This window comes from Sinohyriopsis cumingii, chromosome 3 (assembly GCF_028554795.1).
Source record: "Sinohyriopsis cumingii isolate HCF-2022 chromosome 3, ASM2855479v2, whole genome shotgun sequence".
In the NCBI taxonomy this organism is placed as follows: Eukaryota; Metazoa; Mollusca; class Bivalvia; order Unionida; family Unionidae; genus Sinohyriopsis; species Sinohyriopsis cumingii.
In genome coordinates, this window is record NC_142963.1 from 102,779,164 (window position 1) to 102,791,617 (window position 12,454).

The 12,454-nt window shown below is 37.4% G+C and overlaps 1 protein-coding gene across 2 annotated transcripts in view; it reads right to left on the bottom strand.

Annotated features, from left to right (window-relative positions):
- The window catches only part of LOC149803421 (fascin-like), a 52,224-nt gene that overhangs the window by 6,567 nt on the left and 33,203 nt on the right, over window positions 1-12,454 (bottom strand). Inside the window, exon 2 of one of the 2 annotated variants that reach the window (XM_089953123.1) lies at window positions 4,741-4,922. In XM_089953123.1, coding sequence (XP_089809249.1) covers window positions 4,741-4,922 — 182 coding nt within the window. The remainder of the gene's footprint in view (window positions 1-4,740; window positions 4,923-12,454) is intronic. The other variant, XM_089953121.1, reaches the window with a different exon arrangement.

A 12,454-nucleotide genomic window follows, 5' to 3' on the forward strand; every position in this document is an offset into this window, starting at 1 on the left:
AATTAAACAAGGTGAAGTGTTTCATATTTTTGTAGACTCCAGTAAGGTTGATGAATGGAGCTCCATGACCCTGTATAAATAAGATAATGATATGGAAAAACAAGAAACTATAATGACATGAGTGTGGATGTAACATCCTTGCGAGAAAGAAAAAACACTTTAACATGTGAGCGTAATTTCTCGTCTCTTAAACAAAAAATGAATAAAGCATACGAGTAAATACATTCAGACCAGATTCTGAGATGAAATATGTGACATTCATAAGCATAAAATTTTTATTATTTAATTTTTAAAATACAAGCACTTTCATGAAAATTCAAAAGACATTTCATGATCATAAGAAAGCGAACAAGAAGGCAAGAACCAGTTTTGGGAATTTGTTGGAAAGCATGAGCCGCGACACGTGACCTGAAGTCAGAGGCATAGCTGGGGGGGGGGGGGGCAGGGGGGTACATATGTCCCCGGGCGCCAAGGTACAGGGGCGCCAAAATGAGGCTTACAACGTTACATTATAATAAGTAAACAAGGGTAATATTCAAAAATGTGATTAAACGGGGAGGGGGCTGGGGCGCCAATTTTATAGTTCGTCCCCGGGCGCAAAATATCATAGCTACGCCTCTGCATGAAGCGTTCCTGAGGCTTGTCTGAAATACATGGCAATCCACAAAAGTTATGCACGTGTTTGTGAACAACCACTGCATTTAGCAATCTGAATTATCTCTGACCCTTCCGTCTCCTTTAACGATATTTGGACATTTTTGTTGGGGGTGCATGACTTCTCTTGATAATCCTGTTTGTAAATGTAGAATGTCAAATCGTGAATTAAATGCAATTTTGTCTTTATCTTACCTAAATGAATTCCAATACAACTTCATATTTTGCTATAATGTTTATTCAGAAAATCTACAAAATCATATAAGAAACCTTTTTTGGCAGATGAAAAAAATGCAGGACTCGCATGATTATCTGCGGGGCACGTTCATTATCTGCTGCTCTACTGTTGTAAATGACACATACTTATTTACTTTCTACACATAATTGACTATATGTTTGTTTCAGTAGTAATTTTCTCTGAACCGGACGACAATCATAAACTGAGCTTGGCTTATATTGGTAATTACTGAGAAATATTCACAAGGTCGAAATTATATTATTTCTTTCATTTTTCTCAGAAAAGCTACTTGTACAATTTTTATTTGAGTACAAGTGACATCAAACCGTTTTATTTAGTCAGCGAAAAGAACTGATAACACTGGACAACAAATTTTTACAAAAGTCATGTTACTGAAATAAAATTAGTCAATTCTTATCAATTTTTATGTGCTGAACACGAATATGACAGTCAAATTGCAAAATTGGCTCTAGTTTTTTTGTAATCTGCAAGAAATTAATGTTTACATAACGAAATGCATTCCAATAGTAAAAGGTCAACTGTAATAGCCTACCTATAAAAAATCAAGTCATTGACTACATCTTAGATTTCTTCGCCTGTCTCTTGTACAGCTGTTCGGGAGCATCTCTGAGGAGTGTCCAGCAGTAGTCAGCCAGCATTGTAGTGGACCATTTTCCCTGGTATCTTTGTTCCATTGTTGCGATATCTTGATGAAAACGTTCGCCGTGTTCATCACTAACAATACCACAGTTGCTAGGAAAGAAATCCAAATGGGAATGAAGGAAGTGAATCTTTAGAGACATATTGCAGCCAAGTTTCTTATACTTCATCAACATGTCTTCTACTAGTTCCTTATAGTTTTCTGCCCTAACATTTCCGAGGAAGTTTGTAGAAACTAGGCGAAAAGCATTCCATGCTTGTTTCGCGTCACCTTCCAGCAAGTTGTTGAACCGGTCATCTTTGAAAAGCTCTCGAATCTGAGGACCCACAAAAACTCCCTCTTTAATCTTTGCTTCGCTGAGTCGAGGGAATTTTTCATGCAGGTATCGGAATGCTGGCAAAGTCCGGTCAATGGCTTTCACGAAGTTCTTCATCAAACCTAGTTTGATGTGAAGGGGTGGTAGCAAGATTTTCTGAGCCTCAACCAGAGCTGGGTGTTGGATATTCTTCTCTCCAATGGCTACATTCTGCCTGTGAGTCCATTCCTTCCTCATGTAGTGCATTTCCCTTGCTCGGCTATCCCACTCGCATAAGAAACACATGTATTTTGTATATCCTTGCTGCAGTCCCATTAAAAGGGCAACTACCTTCAAATCACCACAGAGGTGCCAGCTGTACTTGTTATACTCAATGGAATTCAGTAGCTGCCTTAAGTTATCGTATGTCTCTTTCATGTGGACAGCATACGCTACTGGAATAGATGGAAGAATGTTTCCATTGTGCAAAAGCACAGCCTTGAGACTCAGTTTCGAAGAGTCCACAAATAGTCTCCATTCTTGTGGGTCATGAGTGATTTTTAAAGCATTCATGAGGCCCTCAATATCGGAACAGAATATCAGATTACTTTCCTTTCTGAAGAAAGGCTCCAATTGCTGGTGGCGCTTTCGATATGCAGTAATTGTGACATCTTCTTCTAGAAGATTCCATTGTTGGAGTCTTGATCCTAGCAATTCTGCCTTGTTCTTTGATAAGTCCAAATCACGAATCAGGTCATTTAGTTCTTCCTGTGTTATTCTGTGTGGGGTTGATGATGCACCACAGTGAAAATCTGGATCACTGCATGCTGATGGACCAGGAGAAGAACAGGTCGACTCACCTTTGTCTTCGTCAGATGAATCAAGAGAATATTCTGCTGGAGGTTCTGGAATAGGAAGTCCCTCACCATGTGGAACTGGTCTCAATGCAGACGGAATGTTTGGGTAGACTATTCTCGACTTCTTTCGCTTCGTTATTCCGCCGGAAAGAGGAGGAACCAAGCAGAAGTAACAGTCATTTAGGTGGTTGCTTGGCTCTCTCCACACCATTGGGACTGCAAACGGCATTGATGACCTTTTGCAATTCAACCACTGTGAAAGCTGTGTTGTACATGTAGCACAGCATATATGCGGAACCCAAGGCTTGTCTTGGTCACCAACCTTGCATCCGAAGTAAAGATGATATGCCTTCTTCACTTGAGAATTGATACTTTTCTTCTGGTTGGCAAATGTCACTTCCCCACAAATATAGCAAAAATTGTCCGCGGTATTAACACACTTTCGAGGCATTACTGTTCTTTATTGTACGTAAATGGATAAAATAATAAGTTTTATGTAACAGTAGCTTGAACTGTCTCGCACAACGTCTAAAATATTTTAAATGCTGAATCTATCTGATTGGGCTTTATATAGTACACTGCTTACGTCAGCTTCAGCAGCCGCCTGGCATTAGTATAATAGGCCTACACATGTATAGTACACTGCTGACGTCAACTTACTTCAGCAGCCGCATGGCATTAGTATTGCATTGCATCAGAAAATGATGCAATCAACTGTGGATGATGTGAGCATGATGGTATTATGCAATGTTACATCATTATTCCGGATGTTGCTGCAGTCCTACTGGAGAAATTTACACAGTGAAACATAGAAAATGAGGTATATGAATATCTTCAAAACGAGAGCCAATACAAATTTTTCACGGTTATATTCGTGTTCGGCACACCAAAATACTACAGATTAGGGCCTTTTCAAGTCAGTAATGATTTCACTGTTGACCAGTGTAATGAAATGTTGTGCTGATGACAAATTTTCCAAGAAAATGTAGCATCTTTCCTTAAATCCCCGCGTTTAAGGTTTACGAAGATACATGTTCCATTACTGCAGTCACATGGAATTATTAACTAATACCACATCGGACAGATACAAATATTTCAATAATAAATGACGAACGCAAGTACATGCTGCAAATCATCAGTTATAACCATTGTGTTTTATGTAATAATCAAATAGTGACATCGGAAAACTGACCTGGGAAAACAAAAAACAAACTCAGAATAGTTGAATAATGCTTTCAGCATCCAATCCCGATTTATATATTTCATAGCAGCCATAAATAAATGTAAGCCGTATTCGCAGCTAGCAAGCATATTTTGCATCAATCTTGACAGTTAGGGTTATGCAAAATTTACTCATTTGCTTATTTCTCACTGTCGACAGGAATTTTAATTAGTATTATTTAAACATTTATAAAATTATTTCTGGACCTTCAATTCGGGCGAGGGTACTTGAATGCACAATCAAATGGCGACACTATTCTGACAACTCGCTATGCTTTGCTTGTAAAGCGCACTGTCATTAATTAGTCAGCAGGTGATTATTCAGCGAATCAAAATTATGTGTCTGTAACTGATCAGGATTCATTTACGTTGCATTAAACCTACACATAAATCGTGGTGATTAAATAAAATTTTGTTTATCTGTCCGAATTCAACGCTGAAAAATCAGTCAAAAAATGAAAACACGTTGCCACGGTCTGACGACCAGTGCCCACATGAAACACATTTTGCCGTTTTTCCATACATAAATGGGCTAATTCACATCCTGACGTCGCAGTGTTAATAAAGAAGAGATTAGACTTCATGAAACTATATCATATCGGCTGTGGACCTCATGAAATTGTATTCATGCTCGAACAAAAATTTAACAAAATTACGCCAGCTAATCAAAACATTTAGTGCTGAACGAGTGAGATAAACCATTTTCGAATTTCCAGTTTTTTTTAGATTGTTTTTGATACGACGATATAGAAACTTTTCGAGGAAGCTGTGGTGCTATTGTTCTATTTCTTGCCTAATAAACTGAAACAAAGACTTGCCTTTGTCCACCTGGTTTGACGTCAGTCGCCGTTGCCTGAATTCCAGTACTGGGGTGGAGTGTCCAGTATTTGTTTCCGTCCGTCCGTACAGCCCATTTATTCAGTACGCTCTCGTATTCCAGCTGGAATATCTCCTTATCGCTTACTTCCTCATCCTGGTTTGCGGACACGTCAACACCTGAAAATATATAAATTGACTGCTTCGTCTAAATTAAATGACTTCCACTGAAGGAAAGTTATGAAAATATATACGGAATTTATGTGTGCAGGGCTATTGGCAACTAAATATTTTTTAAAACTGTGGTTATCACTGACTCTTGCACAGAGAGACAGAGAGAGATTATAAAATCACCAGATGAACGTACGCAGCTTTCCAAGCACTAATCCGAAATCAAAGTCAGAAATAAATCCGAAATACATTCTGGAATTTATACTTCAAAATTCTCCAAAATTACTCACTTGATTTAACTTCTGATACCTAAAAATTATGAAGTAATCAGGTTTATATACACTGTTTAGCGTGTTACGAATATAAAAGCTATGCGACAAGTTCGTTCGTATCAAACAGTAGAGCAATACACAGACGTTTCACTACTTTAATAGTCTGTATTTACCACTTCCAATTGTAAAATTCTCCAAATTTATATTTTCGTTATATTGTGCATTTCTTTTGTTTTGCTTACAAATCCTAATCTCCTAGTCGTCGAACGTCAGATTTTTTTTAAAAGTAGGTTTTACTCAGATGCTTTGGCTTTCAGGACCACATATCAACTTAGTAACCTCTAGAGGTTTGAAGTGAACTACCGAAAAAAATATTCGAAAACAGAACTTCATCGAAGTTGTTGCTTCAATAGTCTATATGCTTTGAAATGTAGCAATTTTATTTAGAACGTATTTCACTTGTGTAGATTCTGAAATTAATAAATATTCCAGCGAAATTCTGATTGTAAAATATGCAGTTTTGATATCAACTGTAGTTGCATTTGATTCATTAATCGAGTTACTTTTTTAATTGGGGCCCCGAGTGGTCGAGTGGTCTAAAGCGCTCTCCGTTACGGATCACTGCCATCTCACCTCTGCGTGGGTTTGAGTCTCGGATTCGGCTAATGTGGGTATGTGAGAAAGCTTGTCAGTAGCTTCTCGTGGGTCGGTGGTTCTTTCCGGGGTTTTCCCTGGTTTTCCCTCCACCATTAATACCGGCTGCCATGTATAGTCTATCGTGAGCTGAAAAATGGCGTTAAACCCCACAACAAGAACAACTATTTTAATTTCCACGCACTTCCCCTTTCATTCCATTTATTCCCATTAATTACTTCTCATGAAACAAGATTCATTTTAATTCTTCATCTAAATGTGTCATGATTAAACTTCTTTGCAGTTTAAACAAGCATTACCATATTAATTCAGATGATGATAATGATAAAACCAATCTTAAAGATGATGATGATGATGAAAAAACCAATCTTACCGAATCGACCTATCTAACACTGTCACATAATAATAGAATACTGACACTATTAATGCAACGTACATGTACAAATCAAACTCTTATTACAGTGCCTGACACATGTAAACATACATATATACATACATACATACGATGATCTCTTTAGTAGATGTGAGCAGATTGAATGTCGAACTTTTTACACACTCAACCAATAAAATCGAGGCAATTTTTGTCCTCTTTAGAAAATTTTCTACTTTAATAAATAAATGCATGCAATTAGAAGACAAATAAAACTTATCGAGGAGAAAATTTATCTCCACTGAATTTATTTTCATGAAATGAATGTTAAAATACACGATTCTCGGAAACATAACAGTTTATCATTAAGCAGATGATATTCTCAGATTTGCAATTCCGTGATTCGCGGATATTTCTACAAGGGAGAAGTAAAAGAAAAACGAGATAAGAACTGAACTAAATGTGCGAAAATGACACATGCTATTACTGGAAGCCCTACCGTTTCTTCGTCATTAAATCCCTCTAATATTTAGACAATTCCCCTATTCAAATGAGGCAGAGATTTCCACCAAACTTTGTCAAGTTCTGAGATATATCGGATTCGGTTTTAACATAACGAGTACAAATTTTTTTATACCCCACCCCTCAGAGCTTGAAATTTTTCTTAGTATGCCAGCTATCGAAATTAATTATTTCGGTGATAAATAGTGCCAATCAAGACTTGACCATAAATGTGCCATCAAACCATCATCTTCGTTTTTTGCAGTCGGGCATCCTTTTCTAAATACGTGCGCATTTAGACATTATCAAATATCTGATAAAGATGTCGATGGAACTGACAGATGCTCATTGTCGTGGCTAATTTTTGATCTCCGGGACGCCTAAAAGTGTATAATGGTGTAGCCTGCACTGGTTACAATAACAGAACCATAACCATGGGTTGATGTGGCAAATTAATTATCAGGTTGGGCAACAGGAGCTGGTGAATGTTGAGTGATATTAGTGTGGGTGTCTAAGGCGAGGATAATTTAGATGCAAGCGTTGATATGCAATATCATTTGAATATCAGAATATATTTCCGTTTACAACGGACAAGGGATCGAAGCTAACAGTGAATGCACTCGCATATTTTTCTAAAAGAGTTTTCCAAACTCTGAACTTCCCGAATGTACCCACTATATGGTTAAGTAGAAATATACAATATAAAATTCAAAATAATCGTAAAAGTGACTCAGATGAAACTCGTGGAAGATGTAATAAAACTATTTTTTTTTTAAATTTTAAACTTACAATACGCAGAAATCTGCGGAAAAGCAAAACTGTGTAATCCTTATCTATATAGACGAATTTTTTTTGTTTATGCTGATTTAAACATTTTGTTTTACACATCATTAACTATATCATGCCTACGAAATAGGAGCTAAATGCATTTCACAAGGAAACACATAGGCATCCAACCCACGCTTGCCTGGGCAGGCACTGATCCCGCTACCCTTTGATTACGAGTCATTCGCTCTACCAATTACCACGGCTGACCTTCAACGACAAACATACCACCCCCAACCCACCTCCGGCCCCACTCCCCAATACTTCAAAGTGAGGGGATGGAGAGGGATTTGAGGAGACCATATCTTCAGTCCTCCATCAAACTTATTCAAGATTTTCGAAGTCGTCAATTTTGAATGGTGCAACCAAAGATATGCCACATAACTCGTGCATAGACAAGTACATGTATTTGGAAATGATTACAATTTTACCTTTTCTTGTCCTATTTACCCCCTTTTTATGTGGGCGGGGGTTGGGTGGCAACATTGGTACAAATGGTTCATGTCTCTCATGAAGTGAAACCAAATGCTCTGTGCAAAATATGCTCGACTATCATGCTATTTAAAGTCCCACGTACCTATACGGGAATGATGTATGGATAACATAAGACATTCTTATCTCCCTGCAAGCCGGGGCCTATCCTCCAGACTGCAGCTGTTTAAGATAGTATCCGATTATAAGGAGTTAAAACGACCCCGACGAAGGCTCATTAACCTTCAGCAAGCATGTTAAGTACATGATGGGAAATTTCACTTCTGACACCAAATAATGACTGGCACCAAGTACTGTCTTTCTATTTAACCGGCATATAGAACTTGCCCTTTTAAGTAAACCAGCAAAACAAACTGTATTTCCATGTAATTGGCACCGGGAATTTATTTTTCTAGCTTTATGGTACAAAGAACTTACCATTCTATGTAGGAAGAAAATGGACATTCTACATCGAATTCCTAAAACATGCACTTCAACACACACACACACACACACACGTTGCGATTTCTTCTTGATGTTTGAAGAGATGACAACATTTCTGCTTGTCAAAAATGATCTTTTCTTTTTTCAAAAGCATTTGTTTCAACACGATGAGCAAGAAGTGTAAAAATACTACAAGGGTAGTTGAGGTGAATACTACTCGAGCCTGAGATATATGCTGTATGAAAAGTAAGTTTTACTTCTTTGGCAAACTAATCTAGCGAGGGTGTTTTTTTTCGGGGAGAGGGACATACCTTCTCTGTTCCACCATCACTCTAAATGACCACTGCCACCCCACCCGCACCCCCATATACACAAGGGCGAATAACTGTATTTAATAATATTTGTGTACATCTAGAAGCTACTCCAAATATTCCAAGGTTTAACAGTTTTATATATATATATATATATATATATATATATATATATATATATATATATATATATATATATATGTGTGTGTGTGTGTGTGTGTGTGTGTAAAGCGGTTTTGAGGGGAATATCACGACTACTACCTATATTACCACACATATTGACAGTACGACAAACAAATTACTTCATTTTCTACACCCGCCAGAACCCTCGAATAAAGGTCAGAATGAATTACGTGATAGCTTATCATTGTTTGTTGTAAAGGCATTCTTTAAAAAAATCTAGGCCTAAAAGTTCATCTTTGGTAACAAGTTTTTAAATGGAGAAGAAACGACGCGTTTTCTCCACGCATCTTGAAAGGAGTATAATTTTTGACAAAATCTATTTCTCTGAGATTTGCCAATCAACTACAAACAAAAACGCTATTTTGCCTAGAGGTCGCAACAGCTGGTTCTTTCCTGGTTACAAGCGAAACCCCACCCCATCCACACACCCACCAATGACAATAGGGAAAAGGTCATATTGAATGAAATTAGACGGCTATGGCTCCACGGTGAACAAAGCACGTATTTTCGAGAAAGCGTCGAAGACTACAAGACGAAGTCAAGTCAGGTTAAGAATATGTGAAGTTAATAATACATGGATTGCTTGAAGGAGGCAGGGGTTACTAGCATTTATCTATTGATCCGATGTAAGAAAATGCTGCCTCGTACTAGTATAGGCAAAATTTATATCTGGAAACAGGTGCGTGATATATTACTGTGTCTATCATGTCTCGCAGTTAAGAACCCTCCTGATGAAAGCATTGTCTTATTGTGTTGCTAAGTAAATGACCTAATTCATTATTAATTTGCCGATAACTGATAAAAACCAACCCCAAATAAAGTGCTAGGTGACTACAAACAGTTCATCAGCACCACTGACACCGACCATACTGAGCGAAAAAGTAGATTTCGAATGTAAATACATATCAAATAACGAAGTAAATAAAACACGATAGAGCTGCTGGAAGGATTCGATGTACTCTTAGCTTTACAAAACAACAAAAAATGGAGAAAAAAGCGTCAGAGCAACACAGCAACCGAAAGTCCGATCTACGAGAATACATTTCAGTGTAAACATATTTATTCAAATTTTTTGAACGTTTTCGTCAATACAAAGTACCTACGTGATCTTAAGATCAGGAAGCATGGACAAATTGTGACTTATATAAATCTATTTCCTAAGTAAAGCAAATGTATTACTTGTAAACGCCGCGTGCAAAACATACCTCTCTTGGGCAATAATCAGTTCAAGAGGGTGTAAAACATAGTATTTAGCGAGCTAATTATAAAGATATAAAATATCGACCGAAACAGAAATAAATATAAATAAGAAACTAACATATTTGGAGCAGTATACATTTTCGAGAAACTTTAACTAATTCAAAAAGTGTAAAATTATGTTGGGTCACAATGGCGATACAGTCTTATATGTGATTGGTTAAACAGATTTATACACATTCATGAGAGACGAGAAACTGTCAGCACGGGCTGCAACGGGCGATAAAGGAGCGTAGCGGATCGTCCGTGCCTTGCATCAATTACACTGTGGTGGTCTAGACTGGCCTTCCATAGGAATCCCTCTAAACCAAACTAATGATCTACTGATGCTTTATTAGGTCAAAATTCAAATTCTGCCCCTTTATATGGGCATTTATGAAGCAAACAAAACTCTGTACATAAATAGAAATAATACAGAATAGGGCACTACAATTGGTATTTGATGATTTACATAGCACATACACTAAGAAAAGCAAATCTTCCTACTCTACGTATATTAGCAGATTAAGACACAAGACAACTGAAGTATATAGATTACTTCACGAGAAAAGACCTAATTACTTGAGTAGTCTAGTCGCATTCAAAAACTGTAACTATAATCTTCGACACCTACATCCGGTAACAGTATCAAAAGCACAGACCACATGGTATGTAGTAAAGCTTTCGTTCATTTCTGTCGCTCCCAGAGTCTGGAACAGCCTGTCCAACAAAATGAGAACAACCCCCGATTTATTCATCAGGCTAAATCGAACATTGTCTGAGCCGCATGTGCTGTTAGTGTCATTTCAACTTTAAGGTTACCAACTTTAATGAGATAACCTGACAAATTAATTACTCACTTTCTTGTATATAAGATCTTTTGATCTGCTATTACTGTTGACATAATGTTTAGCTGTGTATCGTTTCACGGAGCCCCGAGTGGCCGAGTGGTCTAAAGCGCTCTCCGTTACGAATCACTGCCATCTCACCTCTGTCTGCGTGGGTTCGAGTCTCGGATTCAGCCTATGTGAGTATGTGAGAAAGCTTGCCAGTAGCTTCTCGTGGGTAGGTGGTTCTTTCTGGGGTTTTCCCGGGTTCTTCCTCCACCATTAATACTGGCCGCCATGTATAGCCTATCGTGTGCTGAAAAATGGCGTTAAACCCTACAACAACAATAAAAGTATCGTTTCACCATTATATCCTCTGTTTTGTACCTGACACTTTAATTATGAAATACGTCTTGTCAGTTCAGTAAAATAGGTCGTACAGCGTTGAGAGCGCTTTATCTATCTTATTCAGAACACCAACGTTAAAAAAAAAAAAAACAATAAAAAAGACTTCTTGTATCTTAAAACACACCAATATTCCAATGAACAATGTAATTACAATTGTCATTCCAATAAAAATAATAGCTGCACTTTAAAAAAAAAAATAATACTTCTTTATATGTTTGGAGACGCGTTTTGAATTAATTTCCACTTCCACTTATCTCTTTATGACAAGAACCGATCCGTCGGCCTAGTGATTAGAGCGTCCGCCTCAGATGCGGAGGTCGCGGGCTCGAACCCCGATCTAGTCATATCAAAGACTTTTATAAAATCGTATTAACAGCTCCCTCGATAAGCGCACAGCATTAAGACTCAAAAGGTTACAGTTAGGACTGGTCGGCCTGGTGTCAGGATAATGTAACTGGGTAGGACATCATGCTACATGTCTGCGGCATAATGCCCCACTGACAGACGCCACTATAAACTGCCACAATGCAGACTTCACGACTGATTCTTCTTTTTAAAGCTATGTTAAAATATCCAACACACACACACTCTCTTTATGACAAGAAACCAAAGTTCATGCATGAAGAAACACCTGTATTGATGAAAACAAGGCAAATTATATTAACATCTAAATTATATTCCTTTTTATAAACAGGCGGCATTAACCATTACCTAACGTTTATAAATAAGAGAATTAGCTTTCAAGATTAACGAGTTTATAAAAATTTGAGATATAGACCAATCTGAAATTGCTAATAAGAGTATTTACAAAAAAATACAACATTTGTAAGAAAGAATATTATTTACCCAAAATCAGCAAGACAGTTGCCTCTCCCTTAAAAAATATCTTCCTGTGTCCTGTCTTTTAGAATAAGAGAAAATTGTCAGTTCTAAAGCATCTGTTTCAACTATTTTCTAAATAATATTTAACATCATACCCAAAATTCAGCCAAAGCTATATGTGCGATCATTTAGTCCTCGCCCTCGTCGTCGACTCGTA